The sequence below is a fragment of the Buteo buteo genome, chromosome 5 (assembly GCF_964188355.1).
Source record: "Buteo buteo chromosome 5, bButBut1.hap1.1, whole genome shotgun sequence".
Lineage (NCBI taxonomy): Eukaryota > Metazoa > Chordata > Aves > Accipitriformes > Accipitridae > Buteo > Buteo buteo.
In genome coordinates, this window is record NC_134175.1 from 48390046 (window position 1) to 48417011 (window position 26966).

At 35.8% G+C, this 26966-nt stretch overlaps 1 protein-coding gene across 1 annotated transcript in view; it reads right to left on the reverse strand.

Annotated features, from left to right (window-relative positions):
- The window catches only part of LRP1B (LDL receptor related protein 1B), a 576780-nt gene that overhangs the window by 67368 nt on the left and 482446 nt on the right, over positions 1-26966 (reverse strand). The window contains exons 63-71 of the mRNA XM_075027025.1: positions 24899-24992; positions 23147-23263; positions 22855-22974; positions 19850-19969; positions 12199-12315; positions 4969-5075; positions 4176-4305; positions 3029-3135; positions 1998-2130 (exon numbers count right to left, since the gene is read on the reverse strand). Coding sequence (XP_074883126.1) covers positions 1998-2130; positions 3029-3135; positions 4176-4305; positions 4969-5075; positions 12199-12315; positions 19850-19969; positions 22855-22974; positions 23147-23263; positions 24899-24992 — 1045 coding nt within the window. The remainder of the gene's footprint in view (positions 1-1997; positions 2131-3028; positions 3136-4175; positions 4306-4968; positions 5076-12198; positions 12316-19849; positions 19970-22854; positions 22975-23146; positions 23264-24898; positions 24993-26966) is intronic.

Sequence of the window (26966 nt, forward strand, 5' to 3'; positions counted from 1 at the left end):
CAATGAAATTTCATATGACAACACCAAAACTCTCACTGTAGCTTCCCTCAATGCATTACACCCACTCTAAGAGTTAGATCAGGCTCCACTGGCTTTTTACTTACTCATTCAGTGCCCTGTTCACACCCCATTAAAATCAACAGAATGCTTTCTTTTGCTATAAAGGGTTCAGAATGGTTTAAATTTTTTTTCCAGAAAATTAATTCGTATGAAATACCCACTGTGTAAGAGGACATTGGGAACTCTCACACTATGTTACCAAATATAATTCACTTCCATTGCAAAGATAACATATGAACATTAACAGATATATTCTTTATTATTATCCGAGGGAAAATATATAAAATTCAAGTATTCTTCGTGATAAAAGACATGAATATAAATAATTGTGTGTGTAATCACAATATAACCATAATTCTAGTTGTATAATAAGATTGAAAAGAGCTACGTTTATAAATATGCATAGTGGGCTACAGATAAATATTATGGAGATTGTTTTAGAATGCTGTAGAATAAAACTCCATTTGTGTTTGCTGTATTTCCAAAGAGGAAAAAATTAGTTATCAGTGAGATAAACTGGCATTTGTTTCATGTGATTGCTCTGCCTGTCATAATTCCTTTATAGAATAGATTTCTGTAACAGAAATCATAATTGTGACATAAATGCAAAGTATTATAGCAATAACCAACTAGGCAAAAGGCTTGTTATTGCATTATAAGCAATCTGCAGTTCACAGAAGCTCCATTATGCTATCCAAAGAATAATGTGGGCTTCAGATAAAATAAGCGTGTTACTACTTACTTACACTTCATTGGTTTTTAAAGAGATACAGGCTAGATATTTTAAAAGCAGTTTTAAAATAGACTAGAAATTTTTTAAAACTTTGTTATCTCAGTCTTCTTAAAACAATTCGTTCTTCAACACTTCCAAATATGATGTTCTTCTCTTTGCATCTAAACATCTCTGCAACATTCTTCCCATTATCTTCATTGTCTGGTCTCTCTTTCAAACTTAATCATCCCATATAACTTCTGTTTTTTTCTAGTGGTAAGTGTTGCTTAATAGACTTACAACAAAATAAGGGAAGGATATTTGCTTGCCTCATCTCTGATTATTATTACTTATTGTACCGCATTATGCTTTTGAAGTTAGACACATATCGTGACTGGAGATGACTAAGACACATAACTACTCACTTTGAAGAAAAGGGAAGAAGAAAAACTGGAAAAAACATGAAGCTGAAAAAATGCTGAGTAAAATTTTGCTTTTGAAAAAAATTTTCTTTAATTTGAGTTAGTATTTCTTTGTTTGTCACAATTATTCAATTACTACACTTACTAAGAATTTTGTGCAGAGTTACACTGCTATTGCCTGGTAGCTGAAGCAAGGTTCGGTTAAAAAAATCAGCGGCAACTGGGAGAATTAGATCAACAGATGTATTTCTCAAAAACATATTTGGAAGCTTAATCTTAAGCCCGAAAGTCTAAGAATAGTGTTTAGCTTCATGCGAATCAACTCATGTGCACAGTTCTGCTCTCTAAGGAGAGCGAGAATTCAAAATGTGGTTTTATGGGTTCTGGGTAGTTGCAACATTTCATCTCCACAGAAACAAACAGAAAACTGGGGTCTTAAGATTACTTATTTAGCAATTTTTCATTATATTGCACGGCTTTGTAATTTATTGTTGCCTATAAAACTGTAAATTGACTGGACTTATTACTGATTTCCCTGATGAAACAGAATATGTTTCCAGTAATAACACAACCTTTTGGTCCTTGGGGAAGGAAATGCAAAGAAGGAACAATGAGCTGTGAGGCACAATGTAAGTTTTGCTTCATCCTGCAAATTGCTTGTGAAGCTGCTATACTGTCTTTGTTGAAAGAAGTCACAGAGCTTTCATTTCACCACTCAGAATGGCCAGGCCACCACTAACTTCTAACGTGTGTTCATAAAAACCCCCAATAAAGTAAGCCTTTTAAAAAAAAGTGTCTCTCGCCTTGGCCACAGTTTTCTTCATCACTGCCATCCACGCAGTCATGGATCCCGTCACAGAGCCATCTGACAGGGATACAGTAGGCCTTATTTTTGCATCGAAACTGATCTTCTTTACATTCAGTTACACAGTCCATCTGTGTGAATACAGATATGAGCTAAGTATTAATGAACGAGAACAACAGCATACTTAAGACAAACCTAACAAAATTTACCAACACTCTTTTTCATTGCCCTACATATTAAATACAATAAAGTTGTCCCTGACAGCACAATGTGCAATTTAAATAGTTCCTGAAGTCCAAGTGAAATTGTAACCACACGTTACGTACGTTCTGGTATTAATTCTTTATGTTGCTCAGTATTAGCAATGGAAACAATAGCTATGTTTACATTTCTGAAGTCAACTGCCCTACAAGAAACAACCCTGGACATGAGGCCAGTTAGCGCAAACTGGTTTATATCCAGATTAATCAGGACTAGAAACCTCTGGAGTGGGTTGTCTTCACCTGCACTGGGTAGCATTTGGCTCAGGCATCCTTCACACTCTAACTGGCACCTTTATGGCTCTGAGAAATAACAACTATTTTTGATCTTTTTTCTTGAAGTTGTTCATGAAAGTAGTAATTTGTTAAAAACTTATCAACAGTGCAACATGTAGGAAGAGCACACCATGAAGACCTACAGAGGCTGAGGTACCTGCTAGGATTGTATTAGATGAATCTAGAGGAGCTAAATGTGACACAAACTTGTCCACACTGCCAGTGTGGAGCAGTCTCTGAAGCAAACTCCCCCAGAACCACACTCAGGTTTTGACTTAGGGGAAACAACTTTGTCTACTCCAAAAGGTGGCCACAGAGCAAACAAACAGTGTAACTACCAGGGAATTAGATCAGGGGGTTAAATTATCTGACGGTGTTCAATGGATGCAAAAAACCCCCACTTGCCCCTTTAAATATTTTCAGATCTAAAACTGTTAACAAATTTCATGTCAGACTGTATGAAAAAAAAAATCAACAGAAATTTGTCAGCTACCTCATCAGATCCGTCAGCACAGTCATACTCTCCATTGCATTTCAAAGATGCCGAAATACAGCCTCCACTTGCACACACGTACTCACTTGAAGAGCAGGTTGGAGATGCTGATTACAAACACATATTTTAGCATTAAGAAAAAAGACAATTTATAAATCACTTGCTTTGTAATTTAATGTTTTCATCTGGTTAACAGAGTGAGCAAACACGTATTTGTAGCTGACCAGAGCTTTTCCAAACATTCATAAACTACGATGAAATACTTGACAAAACTGAATTGTTGCATCCTAAGTAAACAGTATAATGATAATGAAAGGATATTTGTGTTTTATCACTGAGAAATTTCTTTTTGTGTTTTCCTTATGCTTGGCAACAATGGTAACTACACACATACTTATATTCATAGAATGAGTATATTAAAAAAAAAAAGCTTTCTTTAAAATGGGCTTAGGGTTAGGCTAAAGTTACGTAAGTGCTTATAATAAAATAAGCTAAATGTATAAGAAACCATGGTTTCAGAAAGTATACATTAATACAATTAAAATAAATATATATTAATCAGTTTTATTTAAAATATAGGTGGATTTTTTTTTCGCATTGTAAATCAGGGGAGTTTTGTCATAGGCTTCTATCAGTTGCACCCATCTAGATGAAGCTTACAAAAAATTTAGGAAAATTGCCACAAAAAATAAACAACTGCATTTTCCAAGACAGTAAAAAGGAAATAAAACAATAAGAACAAAAACAGTAACTTTGTAGAGAAAACCTTTGCATAAGGACTAGTAAACTTTGAATGAACACCACAAAGAAAAAAACCCCAGAGATGCTTTAGTAACATGCCAGGAATTACTGTTTTCAGAGCAGAATTTTATATGCTGAGTATACATTATCAAATTATATTTCTACATAATTAAATCAAATAGTGTTCCTCCAAACGCTTCATATTGCATAGCTGTACATAAGCGGGGTTTTCAAAACACAAGTAGGAAGAGACAATGATACACATTTGAAAGAGAAAGTATTTCAGATTTCTTTGCACTCCTCCCTACTTCCCAAGGAATCTTGGTTTGTTGATTTATTTTCTCCTTGTTTCATTATGATTTATCCCTTGCTTCATTTTATTTTTCAGCATTATGTAAAACAATACCTGGTTCACAATTTTTCTCATCATCCCCAAGTTTGCAGTCTTCGTGACCATCACATTTCCATTTCGCTGATATGCACTGACCATTGGAACACTGGAACTGGTCTCTTGAACAGCCTGTTTCACAATACCTCTGGTACAACAAGAACAAGCATATAGGAGATCAAGAGTTTAATATAAACATTAGTAAATACACAGCTGATCACAGAAATGACAGCCTATATTCCTCTAACTATTAAATACAGTAATGCCTTGTGAAATAGAATATTTTTGTCGATACAATTCATGAAAGGTGGCTTGCACCCTCTAAGAAGGTGGGAAGCATCTGAGGTCCAGCATGGGCAGGAAAGAAGGGACAAAAGGGACAGGAAAGCACAGAAAAACAGCAAAGCATTATCTAGTGAGCTTCTGCTACACAACAGTCTACACTGTTTTCTCAAAAAACACCCTGAAACCAAACCAAACCAAATCAAACCACACCCCTGCTGTGTGTAGAAAGAGTGGTTCCCCAACCAGGACACAAAATATTTCCAGGAGGGGAAGAGGTCCAGATCATTGCTGGGACAAAAAGATGTAGACTATTGTTAAACACAACTTGATTTTATTCGCATGTTCTCTTTTTAGGATAACTATTTCAATAGGTTTAGTTTTAATTTCATAAACATATTTGCATATATGGATTAATGTGTAGAATTCCCATTGCTGCTTTTTAAAATATTCGTACGTGGGAATCCATTCTCCAACAATATAAAACTACTGATTTTCTAAAGAAATATTTTTCCTGGAAGAAGCCTACCTCATCTGAGCCGTCTGCACAGTCATAGTCTCCATCACACCAGAATCTTGCTGAAACACAGTCGCCATTTGCACAAAGAAAGTCTTTCAAAGTGCATGTTTGAGGCTCTGAATAAAGAAAAGTAACAATCCTAGGCTTATTAGCATTTCCATAAAATAGTTTATACATACCCCCCCCAACCAGTCAATTAATGACTGTAACAGTCAAAACCACTAACTTGCAAAGGATTTTTTTTTCTGTAGGATTTTGCTTCATAACATTTTATAACTAAATTTCATTTACATATAGTAAAATAGTAATGAAAATACTTTCATTTCAGTTCTGTCAATCAGATTTCTTTGGAAAATTATGAGATGCTGACTATATAAGTATTATTTATTTTAATGCATTTATGTTATTACAGGTTTTGTGAGATATGTACCACAGATTAGAAATTCATTTTGCACCTGTTAATATCAAGCGTAATTAGAACCAACCAGAACTTTGACTTTCCATCATGTAATAGCATACCATTTATCACATACTTTTTAACATGTGTATGTGTGTCAAGAGTCAGCTTCCCCTGTGCTAAGCATTCAGGGGAATAGCATCGAGATGGTAAATGGAATCCCTAAGAGGTAAGGTTTGGAGTTTCAAGTAAAATTCATCTTCCAGAAATTAAGTATGGGAGGAAGCGTGACAATAATCCACTGACTTAAATACTGACAAAATTATTAGAGATATTTAACAGAATGAGAATACAGTGGATTGCAAAAGTCAATGGACAGTATACTTTCATAAAAAAATCACTACTGTTAATTTGTTAGAAAACACAGAAAAGGAAAAAAAAGTAAGGATAAGGATGGAATTTTCAATTAATTTTAGGGAAACAGAAGGGAGATGTTAGTTAAAAAGAATCTAAGGAGTTTACAGATGGATAGGAGACAGGAAAGGTTGGAAGGTAAGTGGGATATTTTGTGATAAATGGGTATGTTCTAATCCCTGGGAAGACAACACAGGGAGGTCTGAATTCATTATAAAAGGTGGACACAATAAAGGGGAAGAGTAGAAACAAAATTAATTCAAGGTACAGGCAAAGCAAACAGGAGAAGCAGGCTGCAGGGAGTGATGGAGTAATTCTGAGAAGGTGAGGTTGGCTGTTTAAGCCTATTTGCTTCGCTGTCTGCACAGCTCTGCATTTTCACTACTGCTGCCACCAAAACACTGCCAACAGGACCAGTCTGGAAGATTCTCCCAGCAAAATACTATGTGCTTTCCTCCTGAAAATGAGGACCATTACAAAAGTCACTGGAAAAAATGAAGCTAATGTCTGGACTTTGGACCATTAGATTAAACAAAGGTAGAGAAGTAGTGGGGATTGAGGAGAACTTAAGCAAGTCTTTACATGCAATTTAGACTTTGCCAGAGAGCTTTGGGAAAACAGGACTGAAAAAACAAACAAGGATTATTTGTGGGATTATTTCCACCACAGTAAACATTGCATTATGTAAATAATGTAAAATCAAGAATAAATATTAATTAGTAAGACCTTTTCACCAGAGAGATGGGAAGAGAGTTCAGGCAAATGGTAAATGACTGACTAAATCAATGGAAGAAAGGTAAAAAAGAAAGAGAAGAGACTGAGAGCAGACAGTAGCAATGGACAGTAATGGAGTGGGTAATGCTAAAGTTATGGAAGGTGGAAGCATGAATGCTTTTTAAAAACGTACCATAGTGATCAAGGAAAGCAAACACAAAATTAGAGGCTTCCAATTCAGAAGAATTTGGTAAATACCAATATGAGAATACACTAGACATGCGCTGTGCAGACCTAAGGTAAAGTTGAACTTAGTTTTTTTCTGGGTTTATAAAAATCAAAAACTGTTTCAAGTAAGGAATAGTTTCAATGAACCTTTCAGCTACTTTTTTTTTTTCCTCCTCACTTCATAAAATAAATCAAAATAACCCTGTTTGAATGTTTTTCAGAGAAATTTCATTTTTCAGGTAGGCACAACTTTTCATTTTGAGGTTGTAGGAAAGTCATAATAAAAGCAGATCTACGCCAATTGCATCAGTTCTCCAGCAATGTTATATTTAAGCAAACCAAAGGTTAGCATTTATATGGATTCTTGGATTCTATACATATGACTCCGAATTTTTTTTCAAAGCAAAAGCTCATTGTATAAACGTTAGCAAATCATTGACATTTGATTGTTTTTATTGTGAACAGGCCAGGAAGAGGAAGTTCACAATATGATAAATCATGTAAAGGAAATAATTTGTGGAAAAAGTAATTCACATGCAAATAAACATTTGCCATGTTTCTATATTGATTTGCAAAATATAAGCAAATACGTTTTCTATACTGCTAATGAATTATTTATAAACAGGAATTTGATTCTGGAAAAATATACACAATGAGCTAACTTCTCAATTCTCTGTTTGGAAGAAATATTTCTTCTGCTGCTGGAATACATCTCTCTGATTTACATATGAACACAGAAGAGTACTTTCCCGTCAGTGCTTAGACTGTTAGTGAAAGGAATAAGTATTAATAGACTTGTGTATAACCAATGAAGGACAGCATCTTTCAGCATCTGCTTTATAAAAACACTGAAACTCCTTCCTGAGAGAAGCATTTTTGAAATATTAGAAGGAATTTTATTTCAAACAAGGCACATAAAATGATCTACTTCTCAAGTCTGAAAATAATCTGTAGAGCCAACTGACATTTATCATCAACCTAAATGGCAGCAAGAAAAGGATCTCATGAGAAACATTTAAATTGATTTCATATTTGGGGTTCAATTTTGCATTTAATAGGCATAGATATTGCACTAAGTCATGAATTGAAAGGATTTTTTAGGAGACTGATGTACTGATACACAAGTCTGAGGGAAAAAAGCCGTAACTTTTTTTCTTAAAATAGGATATGAAGTTCAAACTTATAGTGTACTTTTTACGTGTGTTTGTATACGATATATATGCTTGCTCCTTGTGAGAATTCTGTCCTGTAACAGCTGTTACAAAGCAAATTTTAGAGAAACTAATTTGCATAATAGGAAGGATGGAACTTGCATGTAGAAAAAGAAGTAACAGCAATATAAACACGGGACAGGAGCACCTCAACTAAAATGAGTTAGAAGTGTACACTGACCTCTTGATTCATCCCACCATTTGGCAGTAGATCACAAAGATTTAGAGGAATTAGGGGACATATTTAGGCCACGCTTTCTTGTGATGAATGAGTATTCATCAGATCTACTACTAGATGGCTGTGTTGGAGTTGAAACCTTTCAATAAGCCAACCAGAGTATGCAGTATGATGCATCCGCGTAACATCAGTGTAACAGTATTATTATGATGTTGTGAGTTAACTCTGGAGGGCAGCTAAGCCACACACAGCCACTCAGAAGGCTAAAAGTTCAAAAACTTGTGGGTTGAGATAAAGACAGTTTAATAGGGAAAGCAAAAGCTGTGTGCACGAGCAAAGCAAAATAATAATTCATTCACTACTTCCCATCAGCAGGCTGGTGTTAGCTGCTTCTAGGAAAGCAGGGCTTTATCACGTGTGATGGTCTTGGGAAGACAAATGCCCTAACTCTGAACATCCCCCTTTCCTCCTCCTTTTCCGCAGCTTTTTGTTGCTGGGCATGATGCCACATGGTATGGGATATCCCTTTGGCCAGTTTGGTCCCTCCCAACTTGTTGTGCACCCCCAGCCTGCTCGCTGGGGGGGGCAGCACGAGAGACAGAAAAGGCCTCGATGCTGTGCGAGCACTGTTCAGCACCAACTAAAACATCAGTGAGTCACCAGCACTGTTTTGGTCACAAATCCAAAACAGCACCATAGGAGCTACTATGTAGATAATTAAATCTATCCCAGTCAAAAAGAGTACACATGACAAAATGGAAGAAGAGAAAAAAACAAGAGCACCCTTCCTTATATTTCGCCATTACAATACTCTTAAAACGAGTAACATGGACCGTCCTGCAGAATGAATGCCTGTAAACACGAGATAATTAAAGTGGTGATAGGTGGGGTTTTTTTTTCATGGCATTAAATGCAGCTTTTCTTTACTTATTTCCAATAACTTTACTTAGCATTGTATTTCAACAAAACAAAGACGACACAGTTTTTTGATAGAAAGTTCCTTGTTAATCTAGTCATAAGACTGGCAGGTGTACATAAAAGAAGAAGCCTTTGGTACCCATCATTTTAACATACTGAAGTAGCATACTTGCCCTTGGCTAGCACTGACACCTAGCTGCTTTTCGAAAACTGACACTAGCCGTTGTCTCACTTGCACCAAGTCAGCTGAATCTTAAGCAATGTAAAGAATGTGAATTTACATCACTGTGCACTCAAAAGTCACTCAAGATGACACTACGAGATATTCCAGCTTAGTTTTTTTCAATACGCTGGTTTAAAACATTTTCAATTAAATATTAAATAATTGCTAGTTCTCATTGTGTTTGGGATACAAAGTTATCCCAGGACAAAATTAACTAATCTGTTTTCTTGACAACTTGTAGGAGCAACAAAACAGCATTGAGAAGATTCTCTAGCAACAGTAATATTTTTACACTGATTGAATTAATGTCTTTCTACAGCATTATTATGTTTGCTTTGCTTCAGTGTATTATATTTTCTTTAATTACATTCAATAAAACATTACTGGTGCCTTTTTTTCAGCAGGAATAAGATAGTCTTTACGATGGAATTTTCCATTTTTTAAGTTCCCTGAAAGACAAAAATACTATTTTTGCTCTGATTTGTTTTTAAAAATTCAAATAAACTCTGAAAGCAAATTCCCCCTCCAAAAAGATATTAACTTAGAATAGTTAAATGCATTCTACTTTGATTAGTGCTAACTCAGTATGGACTTATAACCTTCCTAATAACTCTTATTTATTCGGGAGGGTCCAAATATAGTTAAGGAACAATAGATTGTAAGACAAATATAGTTAAATAACAAAGTCATAACGGGCACTAACTATTTGCATTATACCACTAATAATTTTTCACACCCACGTGATACTTTTTAACATGTATTCTGTTTCGCTTCTGATTAACTTCACCAGGATGCTGTGTGAGCATGTGAAGAAACTATATAGAGAAACATAAATACTTGAGCTGAATTTCTATAATTCAATGAATTCATTCTGCATTCTTGAGAAACAACTCATTTTCTGATATAGTTGCCTGACAAGCCCTTTGTATATTCATGTATGCTATAAACAACTTATCTTAATGTGCAATGTAATATATTTTGTCAAATGCTTTTGAAGTTCTAATTTCATATATATTTGTTTCATTACACTTTATTCTGTAAGTGGCTTGACAGCCTATAAAGAATTTCATACATCTGTTTCAAACAACTGAACAGTATTATATATTTTCCCAATGCTTCCAAGATTTTGAATTTTACAACTGTGTCAGCCTACTGTATTTAATTTAAACAGCAGAATATGGGATTCAACAGTTAGAAGTGAAGTATGCATTTGACAAGCAAAAGAAAATGAAAAACAAGCTAACACAAACTACAGTTCACCACTCTGGCCTTTGGTTTTACGCACTGGCTGTGTCTGGATACTTTCAACTCACTAATTCCATCCATTACAATTAACTACTGATCTCTTTACCTACACGTCTAGAGAACAGCCAAGAACTGAATATATAACTTAATTATTGATGTGAACACAAAGATGGCAAGCTTAACAAATATTTAAAAAAACCCAACGGATAGAAGATTGCTCCCTCATTAATTGAACTTCATTTTTTTTTAATCACTTCGTACTATGATAATCTAAACTTTAAGGAAGACAATTATTAATGCTGCTTGGTAAATAAATCTCACTTCACAAATGGCCAATTTCAAATAAGATGCTTGACACTTATTCTGCAAACAGCAATAATGTTTTGTGGAAGTTGTTTTTTTTTTAAATTTTCAAATTTTCAAAAGATTATCTAGTCATGTACATTAACATCGCTATAGCAAATCCATGTCTGTCTTTAATTTTTACATGAGAATAAAAGAACATAAATTAATTTCTTAAATCCCACTGGCACTAATAATCAATTCCTAAGTAAAATCTCCCACAAAGTTAAGAAATCTTCTGCGTGTCAAAACCCCCTCTGGGGTGTAACAATAAATGGCTGTGAGTGATTACTGAGCCACATGATATTTTCCCCTTTAGATGAAACACTTGCATATGAAAACTACAGCACTATTGCTTGCAGTAACTCACAACATTTTCAAAGGTAGATAGTAGTTAAAAGGCAGACAAATCCCCTTTAACCTTTCAGGCAGTATGAGCTAGTCTTCAGACATCCTGTACCTATGGACACCATGTTTCGAATTGGAGAAAGGGGCTGAGAGCACATACTCAGCATTAGAATGCCCAACTTTTTAACTTTCTAGGTCATTACCCTGAAGATACTAAATATACATTCATGATATACAATCAGGAATATGCGCTCAAGTTTATCTACACAACAAGATATTAATTTCTTGGATTCCTAAGTACAAAAGAAAAAAAACCCCAGAAATTGTCAGCTGAACAGAAGGCACTTCAGAACTATTGGCGGAATTTCCCTCTTGAAATACTTTATAAAGACAATGATTATGTGATAAAACCGTTAAGAATTTGTCATTTCTTCCTGAGAACCAGATCTAAATTAACTCACTGAAAGTGGTATTACAGAGATCTACTAGGCATTCAGGTTCCTCATAGAGAGAACTAGGCTAACTGAGCTACTTTGAATAACAACATCTACTTCTTAATGTGATTAAGTATTATAGAAATGGACTTACCACAATACAAAGCAAGGCGAAACATCTCAGGAATATAATGAATATAATGGGCAGGCAGTGTTTGATCAAACTTATTGTTAACAAATGTTTATCACTTTATCACTGAGTAGTTTTTATAATTCTTATCTAGAGATATGAAATAGGATATGTAACTTACTGACAAAGGTAAACTAACTGTAATATTTATTTAGAGTTCACCAGATTATTGAGAAGCCATAGGTCAGGCATTTTTCCACAGATGATACAGAATTACAGCTCTTTATAAGAATGAATAAAATTGGAGAATTTCAACTCTGGGGAACTGATTTTCAACAGATCAGATGGCGTTGTATAAAAACATACACCTGCAGTTTATCAAAATTGAAGTTTCCTCTTACATGCTGCTAAACTGACTCCACTCCTTATAACATGTACTTAGGTAAAAGTTACTTACTACAGTTTTCTTCATCAGAATTATCACCACAATCGTTTTGGCTGTCACATCTCCAATGATCCGGAATACAGTTGTTGTTTTTGCACTGGAATTCATGAGGCCCACAAGTTTTTTTATCTGTAATTAAGATGAGTATCATTTACATCATTGCAGTCAAGGAGTCAAAATGGGAAAGACTGCTACTAAACAGTAACATGACAATTTTGCTAGATACATTTAAGAAGGAGCAACCATAATACTTGAAATGTTACTTTCAGAAATAATTTATTTCTCATACCACATTCTTTAAGATTCTATTTATTGATTCATACCAAAAGAGATATGCTCATAATTTTGATAATAAAATTAAAATATAGACTGTATACACTGTCATTTAAAGTAAAAAAATATGAATTCAGAAGTGATCACAAATTAGTTTGAAGACAGGGTATTATTGCACTGAATCTCAAAAACTGCATTGACTTTTTCTTGCATTTATCTGTAAGATTGCTTTACAAAAGATCAGATCACAGTAAACCACAAGAATATTTATTTGAAAATGTACAAAATATCTATTTCTCAAAAGTTATGCTTGCATATAATAATTTAAGACTAATCATACCCAACAGAAAACTTTACATTTTGATTTACATTTTCACCTTCTGATGTCTTGGATTGTAAGTCTACTTATACAAAGTAAAACATTCTAAAGCATATCATGCTACACTGAGATTAAGTTTCTTCATGTAGTAAATTTTCAAGGAGCTTTCCTGTTTACAAAGTAGCACTGTAGGCAAAGCCTCTTGGAGATGCATGAACATCCTGAACTCCTCCAGCAGGAAGGGTGTTTTATTTATAAGTTTTATTTCTTGAGTAATTCTTTCATGTTCTAAGGACTGAGATGCAATGAAGTAATTTAAAAAGTTATCAGTGACATTTTCTTTGAAAAAAAAGTTTGCTTTGTAAAAGTCTCAGTGACATATTTAAAATTACATGTCACTGTGATGATATTTCAATAGAAACTTTTAAAATTTCCATTAGGCTATTTCATAGCATGTCAGTTCAGACTTCATACTGCTATCATGACAACTCAATGACTTCTAATAACTGACAGAATGAAGGAAGACTGAAACACTAGTTTAAATCTACCTGCCTTCTCTGCCTGTGAAACGGAAAGAACCACAAATTAGAGGTATTAAATTTGATGCTATGGCCCAAACTGCTGCTTTTTGTACTTTGTTTTAGGTGTGGTTCTGGAACTAGAGTGATAAATCAAAATGACATTTGAATATCAAGAAGGTGGAGGTAAATGGTGTTGCAGCTCAGTTGTGTACACTCAAAAATTTCCTAATTACAATATTGCCTTCTGCATTTTCTCCTTATTCTCTGTCAACATCCTGATTGTAAGTAGTTTTCTCCCAAAATACTTTTTCCTACAATGTTTCTCAAGATTATAGTCTATGACATTTCAATCATGACATTTCAAATACTTGCACTGGCAAGCACTTAAAATATATTTATCATTACAAATCCCTAAAGTATTGCCCCCCCCCCCCAACCAAAAACAAACAAAACAAAAAAAGCAAAACCATCACCCCAAAACACTCTGGCATTTTGTTTCTGTAGCTTTGCAAAAGATCAAGTTTCAAACCAGAAATTCATCCTATATTTATTAAAGTCAAGTCTACAATCTCCTATTAACAATCTGCCCACAAAATGAGTCCTAAAGACTAATGACAGATTATATTCTATTTATCCTTCCACATTCAACAGAAATACCAAGATCTAATCAGTAATACACAGAAGCCAGAGATGACATCCCTTCATTTCAGCTACCTGCTAGGATGAAGAGAACATGCAATATATCTTTTCTTATTCTTCATAAAGGATTATCTAGTTCTCAAGGATGCTAAATCCATCTTCTAGCATTGCCTCTTTATACTTGTGAAGAAAGACTGGATTTTTTTTTTTTTTTAATTTATCTGAGTGTAGTCTAACCTTATGATTACCACTTGAATATTAATCTTTCTCTTTTTACTCTATTTATACCAAACACAAAGGATTATTTAATTATTTTTTTAATACAAAATATTTTGCATGTCTGTAAGGCTCTCTCTCCTTCACTTCACAAATCTGAAAGCTTTATTCTTCCTTTCAGTTGACTGATCTCTTGTAGCAGCTTACACTTGACAATATCTTATGAACCATATTTGCTTGTCTTGTATTTCCTTCTTCATATTAATGAGAGCCGAGGAAAACACTAGGATACTAGAACTAAGAACAGAGAGGAAGATTTCGGAAAGTTGTGTAACAAATATCTGACCTTTGAGAAAGAGTGATTTTACTCATCTCAAAGGAAATAGTGCAAGACCTTAATTTTTTTAATTGTGGAACCCTGAAAAGCACACATGGGCCCACACACATTTTGTCATTGCTGCCTTCAACGCTAAATTGCTTTCCATTTTTCTTAAAACGAGAGCACCTTAAAATGTGAAAGTTCAAATAGGAATGGTACAAAGGCAACGAAGTAAGTACTGATAACTCAATTTTCATATTTCTCTCTTCAAATTATTATTATGAAATTTATTGATCTCCTGTAACAGGCAAAGGCCCCTTCTCAGAAATTTGTGTTACCATCTGAGGTAGCTGCTGGTTGGTTGGGGTTCATCTTTTGTGCATACCGAACTAGGATTTTGTTTTAGAAATGATTCTAAATAAGCATGAAGAAAATAGGATGAAGGCTTAAATGGAAAACAAAAAAAAAAACCCCACCAAAATATTACATATGCACCCTAAAAGCATTTTGATTCAAATATCAATCCCTATGAATTAAACCACTATTTTGTCACTAATTCCACTACATTGCCGTTTGGGGATTTTAATTCCATAGATGTACACATTTGTGCAGTGTGTGTGTGCGCGCGCGCATGTGCCTTGAGAGGGATAAAATCCAAAATGAAAAGAAACTCGCTTTTGACTGAGGATCAGCTAGCTGTTCTACAGCTTGGCAGGCTGTCACTGATACTGTATACAGGAAATTCTAAGCTTGTTGAAGGAAGTTTAAGTTTATTTAATGCATCCTTCAAATGTCTCAAAGAATGTACTCATCATCAGAAAAAAATTTACTTTGACTCTTTAGGTTAAAAATAAAATTAATATTAAAAAAAGTGAGGAAGCAGAAAGCAGTCATATTAATGTTGATACATTACGCTAATAAAGACCTGAAATACATATAACCTTTAAAGCAGATTATAATCACTTTCCAAGATCACACACAGCTTTCTTCAGATTCTAACTCAAACAGGGCCTTTTTTGATGTAAAGTATTAAGTGAGCACGTGAGCAAGGATAACTATAATCTAATGGCTTCTCTTAATTGCCTGGACAGAAAGCATGAATTAACTCTATCTACTGTTCTTTGAAAAACACCATACGCTCATTAATAAACATACGTTTCCTAATTCTACTTCAATTGTCTGAGTTGGATAGTAACCACAGAAGACTAAATACATTCAGATGACTTCTAACAAATTTACTCAATAGAGTATCTCCAATAACACACAATAGCAGATGTTGACTAAGCAAAATATATATGACTATGCAGCACTTAAACAAAAAAGAGATTGCCCTTTATATAAGTTTTGCATTATAAGCATTTTAGAAATGAACTATAAACTATAACAAGTTAGTATTAGCATCAATATGTGCAGATCTTTATTATACTCAGCTTGCAGATTTAGAATTTAATTCTGTCAAACTTTGTTCATAAAAATAACCATCTTTAAATAAAAAAAAAAAAAACAAACAACAAAACAACACAGAAGACCAAAACATGTTAAAACTACTGCTGTAATAACGTCATTTAAACATATTTCAAATGCTAAAATTATGGAAAACTTTAAAATGTGATTAAACCCACCCTGTTCTTGTCAAGGCTTAGTTGTTCTTTGTGTACATAACCATGTATGGCATAGAGATTGTGCGTATGGATAAATTGTTCTGTCACCTCCAACAAAAAAACTAAGAGCATTATTTGCAACTAGCAGATTTAAAATAAAAATGTAGGTGGTTTTCCAGGGAGGTCTGTAATTAAGCTGTGGAACTCCTTTTTGCAGCATGTTGTGAAAATTTTACAGGAGTTAAGAGACTGAAATCCTTCAAGGGTTATTGCATATAGAAACATATTTGACTCACAATGTCTCTGATTCTCAAATTGTTAAAGGCTGGAAGAGTATCCCAGGGAAGTTGCTATACAGGCCTGCTTTGCTCACCTATTCTTCCCTAGATACTAGCCTTCAGTCACTGCCAGTAACAGAATAAAAGGCAAGATGAGTCTTAGGTATGAACCAGCGTAACCATTTGTATCTATTGGGACTGAGAAAACCTATTTAACTTGGGATTGCAGGCATTGCACCTCTATACTACTTAATTGTTCGAGTAAATTGGACATAATTCTTTCTATTGGCTAAAATGATGAATCACAGTGAAGTACCTATTATAAGTACAATTTTTCCTGTTCAGCCTTAGTTCTGTTTTGTTTTTTTTCCCTCTTTGCTTTTAAACTTTGTGTCTTGAGGATATTATTAGATGAATTATTTTAAGACCCTTTGTGCCATATCAGTTAGGCTTGCATGAGTTACTCAAAATATGAATCCACTGTTTGGAAGCTTGGAATGCTGTCCAAATTGGAACGAAATGGCATGTTGGAGATCAAGGTGATGGGGGACAGTGCAGAATAAAGAACCTATGAAGTGGATCAGAAGGTGAGCAGTGCAGGGATAGTCTGCAATAGCCCAGAAGAGAATACAAAGAGTCTCTGTGGCAAAGGTTCATCTCCTTTGCATTCACTGTTTCTTCAAGCCAAATGACTTCTTGGACTGTAACTTCTCTCCAGTTGATATGATTAATTAGTTCCCCCTTCTTGGCAATTCAAACGATGGTCCTGGATTTTCAGTGCTAAGGAAGAGTTAAATTTCCTAGGCATATTTACCAGCTCCAACATTTTCATGTATGTGCTTGTGTCAATTGCTTGAAACATATCCATGGAAATTTGGCTGTCTCTCAGTGCTTTGCTCTTGATTACAGCCTGTAATTTTGTTACTCTGTTGTCCCAGAGGTAGCATACACTCGTCCAGACTCATGTGTTTCATCAAGCCATTTACTGATGCATGGATGAATAATGGTGAGAGCTTTGAATGTTCTGTACAACTATTTTTCTTGTTCTCTTCCATCTCAGAACATTTTTCCATCTTTACCTTTGTAGACCTGTCTTGAAATTTCCACAAGTTTTTCTGCACTTGCTGAGTGCCCATCTTGCACTGGCATCCATGTTCAGTGATTTTCCAACAGTATTGATCCACTTATTCTGACTAATTATCTGTAATCCATTTCCCAGGTGTAATATTTATATTTATTATTTTCTTTCATTTACAACAAAAGAGCTGACTCAGTACTTTCCAACAATACAAGCAATGACTGAGAACAGCTACTACTACTATACAGTGTGATCTCTTTTTTTCCAAGTGATAATGAATAGCATACTAGGTGTAGACAATAAAATATCATGTGATATGACCAATGTGAAAACTGCTTAGATTTTTGACTTTCTAAGACTTGTCTTCATAATTTTAACTCTCAATGCACTCATTGCCCAGCCTGTATTTGTGCTTGGGATTGCCCTGACCCCTGTGCAGGACCTTGCACTTGGCCTTGCTAAACTTCACGAGGTTCGCAGGGGCCCACCTCTCCAGCCCGTCAAGGTCCCTCGGGATGGCATCCCTTCCCTCCAGCGTGTCGACTGCACCACACAGCTTGGTGTCATCGGCAAACTGGCTGAGGGTGCACTCAATCCCACTGCCCCTGTCGCTGACAAAGATGTTAAACATCGCCGGCCAAACACTGACCCCTGTGGAACACCACTCGTCACTGGTCTCCACTCAGACATCGAGCTGTTGACCGCAACTCCTTGAGTGCGACCATCCAGCCAATCCCTCATCCACTGAGCACTCCATCTGTCAAATCCATGTCTCTCCAATTTAGAGACAATTATGTTGTGCAGGACAGTGTCAAATGCTTTGCACAAGTCTAGGCAGATGACATCTGTTGCTCTTCCCTTATCCACCAATGCTGTAACCCCATCGTAGAAGGCTACCACATTTGTCAGGCATGATTTGTCCTTTGTGAAGCCATGCTGGCTGTCACCAATCACCTCCTTATTTTCCATGTGCCATAGCATAGTTTTCAAGAGGATCTGCTCCATGATCTTGCTGGGCACAGAAGTGAGACTGACTGGCCTGTAATTCCCTAGGTCTTCCTTCTTTGCCCTTTTGAAAATGGGCGTTATGTTTCCCCTTTTCCAGTCAGTGGGAACTTCACTGGACTGGACAGCCACAACTTCTCTAATACGATGGATAGAGGCTTAGCCGCTTCATCCACCAGTTCCCTCAGGACCCACAGATACATCTCATCAGGTCCCACGGACCTGTGCACCTTCAGCTTTCTTGGGCCGCTCTTCCCTCCATGGCTTTATCCCATGGTATTCTACCAAGCAAGTCCCTGAAGAAGCCAAAGTCTGCTCTCCTGAAGTCCAGGGTAGCGAGCTTGCTTTGTGCCCTCCTCACTGCCCTAAGGATCTTGAACTCCACCATTTCATCGTCACTGCAGCCAAGGCTGCCCTGGAGCTTCACATTCCCCACCAGCCCCTCCTTGTCCGTGAGAACAAGGTCCAGCACAGCACCTCTCCTCGTTGGCTCCTCTATCACTTGGAGAAGGAGGTTGTCATCAACGCATTCTAGGAACCTCCTGGATTGCTTACGCCCTGCTGTGTTGTCCCTCCAACAGATATTGGGGTGGTTGAAGTCCCCCATGAGGACCAGGCCTTGTGAACATGAGGCTGCTGCTACCTGTCCATAGAGGGCCTCATCCACTCGGTCTTCCTGGTCGGGTGGCCTCTAGCAGACCCCCACTATAACGTCACCCGTCCCTGCCCTCCCTTAATCCTGACCCACAGGCTCTCGGTCCGCTCCTCATCCATCCCCAGGCAGAGCTCCATGCACTCCAGCTGGTCATGGACAGAGAGCAACACCCCCTCCTCTTCTCTGTAGAGGATCTGCCTCCTCAAACTATCAAATTTAAGTACAGAAGTTTTGTAAGTATCAGCGGTTCTTGCAGAAGTCCCACGGGAATGCAAAGTTTGTGGAGTGGTGTGTTAGGACACATAACTCCTTGGAGCTCACAGAGAGAAGCAAAAGTTGGTCATGTCAAGTTGGAATCTGCTCTGGACACTTCTGCACAGTCAATCTTAACTAACACGATTTGCAAATTATTACATTTTTCACTATTTTATGAACTACAGCAGCAACAAAGAATGCAGAATAAATTGACACAAACTGGATAATACTGTGAAAAAAATCAAGAATGTCACTATATTCCAAATAAGATACTCATTTACAGCTCCTGCCTATAAAGTAGTAGTATAATATGAAGTTTATAGAGCACTCATATAAAGATTACCATTCAACAAGAACTGTGTGAGCCAGATACAGCTATCATATCTGATACGTATTACCATACACTGAAAGAGAACATATTAAGTGGGATGGTTATTTCCTTTTACTACTTTTTTCAAAAATGTCAAGCTACAGTAATATATTCAAAACCACCTGCATACTCACCACAGTTAGCTTCATCTGATCCATCAGCACAATCTGGGTCTTCATCACATACCCACAGTTTAGAAATGCAGTGTTTTGTTGTTTTACACTGGAAGTGGTCTGGAGAACAACTGTTTTCAGCTTTAAATAAAAGGATTCCAAATTAAGACTAGAAGTTTCTGCTAATGTTAAAAATACTTGTTTTAAAGAAGAAAAATATTAAGGATTCAAAATCCAGAAATTGGATATCCATAGCATCACTTACGTAACATCTAGAAGAAAACAGCATGCAGGTTTTTATTGTTTATAACTTTGTCTTCTTTTTACATATTATTTCTTTGTAACAGTAAGGTCGAACAAATCTAATAAAGAGAGTGTCTATTGTGACATTCCTTTAACAACAAATAAACTTAACATTGATACAATCAAACCACTTTAGTAAAAAGCAGTCAGATTCCTTTTTTTTTTCCCCTCTAACATCCTAGAACACTAGTCATCAATTCTGAAAGTCAGTTTGAACGACTAAGGCACCTCTCAATGCTTTGACTGAAAAGGTAATCAAAATTATGTACAATTTTGGTGTAATTCTGTGCTCTCTGTTAAAAGAGGCCATGGGTAAAGGTTTGACCATTATTTCATTTTATCAATTTACCAGAAAATTTTTTTGAATGAATCCTAAAGCAAGATAAAGATGCAAAGATGCAGCTAACCTTCACCCTATTCTTTCAGGATGCTTTAAGTTAAAGCTTAACTGCTTTAACTTTAGAACAGCCACTTGCCAACAAAAAACATCCTCAGTGCACTCACATGATTCTAGATCAACCCCCTCATAAGCATATATGCTGGGTCTTACAATTTATTAAATTCTTAGAATATAAAGGCAAGAAGAATGAAGGACATATATCTGGACTGGACTGTGAGCAAGCTATTTGTGATCAGATGCATAAGGATTTCTTCAGAAATAAGCATATGTACAAGAACTTCCAAATTGTTCTAAACTGAATTGACCATAGGTGGAAAACAGTATGATCTATTCTCTGATAATATTTTCCCACATGAATGCTTGTCCCACTTTTACCTAGGGAACTCCATAAGGTTTTTTACAAACTTTCCTATCCCTGTTGAAAAGCAATTTGCTCCTTGATACTATCATTCTTGTTTCCTGGGTTTGGCAAGATGAAAAATTTTAGGTTTGTTAAAAGTTGGTCTATTATTTCTTTCAGTGTCACATTTCCAAACATAAATATACTGTGCTGGAATTAAGAAGCATTTAGACTTGGCTATGCTGCTAACTATACTTATAAAAAATAATACTGATTCTCATCTCGGACACCTTACCAGGGGATTTCAAAGTGCTTTACAAGGAAAACCAGCGTAATTACCTCCATTTTACAAACGGGAAGCCTTAAGTACGAAATGTGACTTTTTCAAGGTCACTCAATATATAAAACGAAACAGTGGTAGAGCTGAAAAAAGGTCTGTATCTTATGAATCCTAGTCCAGTGAAATTAGAATGAAATAGATAATCTCATGTGTTATCTGTCTTGTGACAGGAGCCCAAGTCAATATGAACTTTGTGGTAGACCTACTTAAAACCTCCCCTTTTCATAATCTCCCCAGAGGGAACTAAAGTGTTCTCAGAAGCCACAAGTGAGGTTTTTATTAAAATATAAACTAGCATACTTAACTTTCTTAAGAGAGAAGCTAATAAAATCTAGGTAAGACAGAGCAGAAATAAAAAATGTATGTAATTAACCTCCCCCACTCCCCACTGTGTCTTTGCAGGTGGGTTGATGGCTGAGTTTCAGACAATTCTAAAGCTTGCTTTATGTCACAGCAGACTGTCCTTTCCCCACTAATCCCTAGGAATTTTTCAACTCCATCATTACTGATCCTGACCCTATCCCTCCCACAGTCCCTGAGCACTGCTGTGCTGCAGACTTCGCTGCTCTGATTTAACTTCTGTCAGCTACACCTCAAGGTTTTGGGAACCTTCTATATACCATGTGCAGTCCTTTATAATGAAAAAAGCAATCATCTCCCCTATCTTCCACAGGAGTTTACCTGATCCCACTTAATCAGTTTTTAAAGAAACATAACATGCAAACCAACATATAACACCGTCTGTCAGAGGCTACAGCTCTGCTGAGCTGTTTGGAAGATGGCCATTAAACATGACCATCAACAAAGCCTTTGTTTCCTTAGCAACCCTTCCCTTTGAGAAGGCCACGTTCTTTGCAGAAATACAGCATATGCAAACCTTGAGAAAGCTAATCCAGCAAATAGGAATAAGCACCTTAGGTCAGCAGTAGAGCTTAATAGTGAATTGAGTGAAAGACAGAGATGTATTTTAAGACAGCACCATCATTTTAATTACAAAATGATCAAAGACACAAGCTATTCAATACATTTCCATTCTAAATCTGAAAATATTTTCTCTACTTATATCTAAGAAATATGAAGTGAAAATGAATTTATGAAAAGTAAGATGTATTAAAAGCTGAGTAAATGGAAATCAAGTTACATAGACAAATTAATGAAGTCGTCCCCAGAGGAAAGGGAACAGAAAAGGTAGAAAACTCCATCAAAGAAAAAGGATGTAGAAGGAGCTATGGATCTACATTTTTTCCAATAAAGATGCAGAAAAATATCTTTTTCCATTGAAATGCATTGCTGCAAGGCATGGCAGATGAAAGCCTCAAGAAGATGGGTCATTTGTGAGGTGGTTAAGAGTAAAATGGATGTTTCAGCCCAAGTCAGAAACCCAATTAAATGCTTGAAATTAATTGTTTACACACCCCTCGTCTTTGCAATGACTTTAAAAAATGAAGTGAATAAATGACATTTTAGTTTCCTTCTGTTGTATATGAAGCAGTGGACATCAATCAATCCTGTGAATTAACTGTTTTGCATGTTCCTCAAATTATTTTACAGAGAGGACATTTACAGTATTTTACATATTTTACTTCAGTTCCTTCTTTAAAACCAGCTAGTTGTCAGAGCAAAATTCTCTAAACATAACTTACGACAGTCTCTTTCATCTTCTTCATCACCACAGTCATCCTGTCCATTGCATCTCAGATTTATTGGAATACACTTCTGATTCTGTGTGCACTTGAACTGACCTGACAGACACACATGTGTGTCTAAGTTAAAAGAATAAAAATATCATGTTAAAAAGATTAAAAGTTAAAGATTTAAAGATTTAAAAATTAAAAGGTAAAAGAATAAAAATATACTTTCTTGACAGAGTTCAAAGCATGGCATTTAAATCAATTTAGCATGTTTCTGAAGTCTACAATGTATATGATCACCTACCACAGTTCAGTTCATCAGAATTGTCCCCACAATCGTTCTCTCCATCACAGATAAAGGCTGGAAGGGCACAAAGTCCAGTTCCGCATTGAAAACGTCCTGGCTGACATCTGAATTCAGCTGAGAAAAAAGAAAACTGCTTATGAATACTATCAGAGGAATGGTTAAAGTATCAATAGTTTTGTTCTTCCTCTATGGACTAATCAAAAGAGCTTATAAACCCTTGTATTTGCCTACACAATCTCAATCTGAGTAGATATTGGTAACTAAAATGTACATGTACTATTGCAAAATTAATTTCAAAGTCTAAGATTTTAAATTTGCATAACTATAGTTATACCTTACTAATGATAGAGACTGCAACCCTCTACAGGTTGATGCTTACTATTAGCTCAACAGAGACTTGCAATTTAGGATCTAAACACTTGAGTTCAAGTCTGCATTTAAGAAACTCACTATCCCACTCTATTTCCCAGAAAGGTTTAACATTGTTCCTTCTCACGGCCACTGCCGTTCAAGTGAATGAGCAATTATGCACCTCTATAGTAATATTTTATATAAACATAGCGTAGCTTAACATGTAATCTTACGTAGAATGATTACATATGTTAAAGCTTGCTTCAAAGGCCTCTGCAGCAGAAAAAGAGAACTAATTATTAAATTGTAAAAAAATGGATAGGAGATTTCAATATTAAAAAAAAACATTAACTGTTACTTAACTGGAAGATCATAGAACGCATAGTAGAGCATTTTGTGTATATAAGCTTAAGGGAAGAAGGCAAGAATCTTTCGATTTATGCAGATTAATATAATAGTATTAAAGTAGTCAATGACTGGGACTGAAAAATAGCACCATCAACAGGTATTACTCTTTATGCATCCAGTACCCTAGGAAGGTACTTTTCTAACAAGTAAACTTGCAGTCAGCTACCATCACAACAATCATCCTTTGGGATGCTGCAAACATCATCATAATTGACTTCCAGATGTCTAGACTACAAGGCGGGGAATACTACAGTAACCTACTATTTGGACTATGGGAGGCTATCGAGAAATATGCTGTATCTGCACCACCTTCAGGATAGCGTCTCAGAGTTACAAAGGATGCATGAAAAACGTTCGTTGTATAAAATTGTTCATACTGGAGGGGTGAGATTTAGCTCTCCAAACTTTCATTTGACAATATTTATAAAACTATAAGATGAAAATATTTATATAAAACATATTGTGAAAAATACACAGAATCTTAGTAGGAATCATATGGAGAACGTTGCTGTTATTCAGAAAATTGCACTAAATAATAATGTGTAGCTAAACTTGTATAACTGCAATGAAAAATAAGCAAATGAGATTAGAAATACACATTTCTATTATATACAAAAATAAACCAAATAAACCTGGCAGAATTTTGTATTTATATCTAAAAATCAGCCACCTCAGAACATAGCTTTAAAATAAAAAATCTTTAGCAAAAACATAAGTGGGATCAAGTAACAGTTTAAAACATGAAAAATACATTCTTATGATTTTCCAAAGACCTTAAAAGACCCTTAGTAGACATGAGTTAACGAACATCTTTTACAGGCTGACAAACAAGAGCCTGCACCCTTTGTAGAAATGACAGAGACCAAGGAAAAGAAAACAGTGCTGCAAACAAAAGTGTTCAAAAAATTCCTCTTCCCAACACCTATAAAGCATTATATTTGATTTGCACCCTACTGACAAAACTGGGTTCCAAATTCAGAATGCACTTACGGCATTCCTCAGGCTCGTCAGAGCCATCTCCACAGTCATCAACAGTGTCACATTTCCACCAAAACGGAATACATTTGTCAGTTTTGCAACGGAACTGTAAAAGGAAGGAAAGAAGGAAGAAAACCTTTGATATGAATATTTATTTATTTATTTTTAAACAGAAATAGTACAGTTTATGAAAAAATAGATTCAGTGCTTATGTTGTTGTTCCATTAGTCAACTCTGGCTGTTAATTTTATAAAACTTATTTTTTAAATACTCTTGTTTTGGAGATGTTTTGCACTGAGACTTCCACTGATACAAATCATTGTCGTTTCAATGACATTGCTGACTTATAGTGCCCCGATATAAACCACTCACTGCATTTTGCTGCATTCTATGATTTGATTCTTTAAGATCTTATTCAAAACAACCACTTCAATTCTTAAACAGTCTTTGTAGGCTGTTGAAGCAGATCTGTTATCATTTTTCCAGATAAACCAAAACACCCACAGTTACAGAAAAGGGCCTTAACATGCGGTGTTGCAATTGTATACAGTATTCCTTATATCGTTTGAATTACATCAGAAAACCAGAAGCTAGGCCTTCCAATCTTTCAAAAGGCTAAAATATTTGTACAAAAAAGAAAAATCCTTTGTAAGGTCTTGGCAGTGCCTTTACTCTGAGCTCAGGCAACACTGTACCTTTGCTCTGACTGAAAGAGGAACGCAAACAAAACAAAGAGTAGAAGTTACTTGAAGCAATCTTCTAGGGCTAAACCTAAACCCAGCATTCTTTATGTGGCTAATGCTAGAGAGAAAAATATGGATAGATTATGAGCAACATTTAAGAAATATTGTGTTTCCTACCTGGTGTCTCTATGAGCACAAAAAAGAAGAAAACTGACAGGTTTCAAAGTGCAAGACATCTTATTCTCTGTGACTATGCAAAATTTTTTCATTTCTTTACATTTTTAAAATCATTGATTATTCAATAAAACTGTATTTAAAAGGTATATTAAATTTGGTGCATTAGCTCAGTTTTATCTTTTCTGCCAAGAAAATTTAGGGTTTCATGGTCAATTATGTAGTAGGACCTATACTTGGAGCTACATCATTCCTGTACCATGTTGAGGGACGTGCTGTATAACAGGTTGGGTTTGAAAGGCAGCTATTCCAAAGTGTTGGACTCTTCCACAAAGGTGTGCATATCAGAGTAGCTCAACAGAAGGCTTCCATATGTAGGAGACAAACAGAAACTAAGACAATTCTCAGTATTTTCTACTTGCTAGCGTAGCCTTCCTGCTGTTTAATTGTTTTAAGGTACCAGCCTCGTTCTGCTCACCCCAAGGGACTTCAGGTTGTTAAAATGACATTATGAATTTAATTCCAGGAAATGGGTACTAACTGTTAGATACTATTTTGCTCTGCATGAAAACGCTTGCATTCCCTTCTAAACTGGGGAACCAGACACTTTGCAAAATCAGGGGTCAGAATGATATGGGTGTGTCTGGAATGGCCTGAGTTTTGGTGTTCTATAGTCAGATACGTTTTGTACTAGACAATTGACACGTTTTGTACTAGACAATTTCTCGTGTCAAGATTAGCCATCAAAAGATAGCTGAAAGTCTGCAGATGTGCAAGACCAGCATATCAGCCATTCAACTCCTCTTCATCAGAAATAGCTAACAGTGGATGTGCTGTCAAGAGCGATTACATCGCAGGAACAGCTAAGATTTTACAGCATCATCTGAAAATCTGAAGTAGCAAAGTATATTTTTGTCACTAATCTCCGCATCTGATACCATCTGATTGACAAATTATCAAACAGTAAACAGATTTCAAAATTGGAAGAAAATGACTAATCACCAATGTCAACTTGTAACTGCCTGTCTGAAGCAGCTTCTTCTATTTAACCCTGCTCTCCCTCTCATGGAATCTACAAGTGATAAAATATTGCTCCTGGAGGATCCAAGATGTGATGTTATCCTTCAATTCAGACTACCAGTGAATTATTTAGAAAGGAATAGAGCCATTCAGTCAACTGTTAGCATATAAATTCACTGTGGAATGAGCTCCTGGTGCCATTT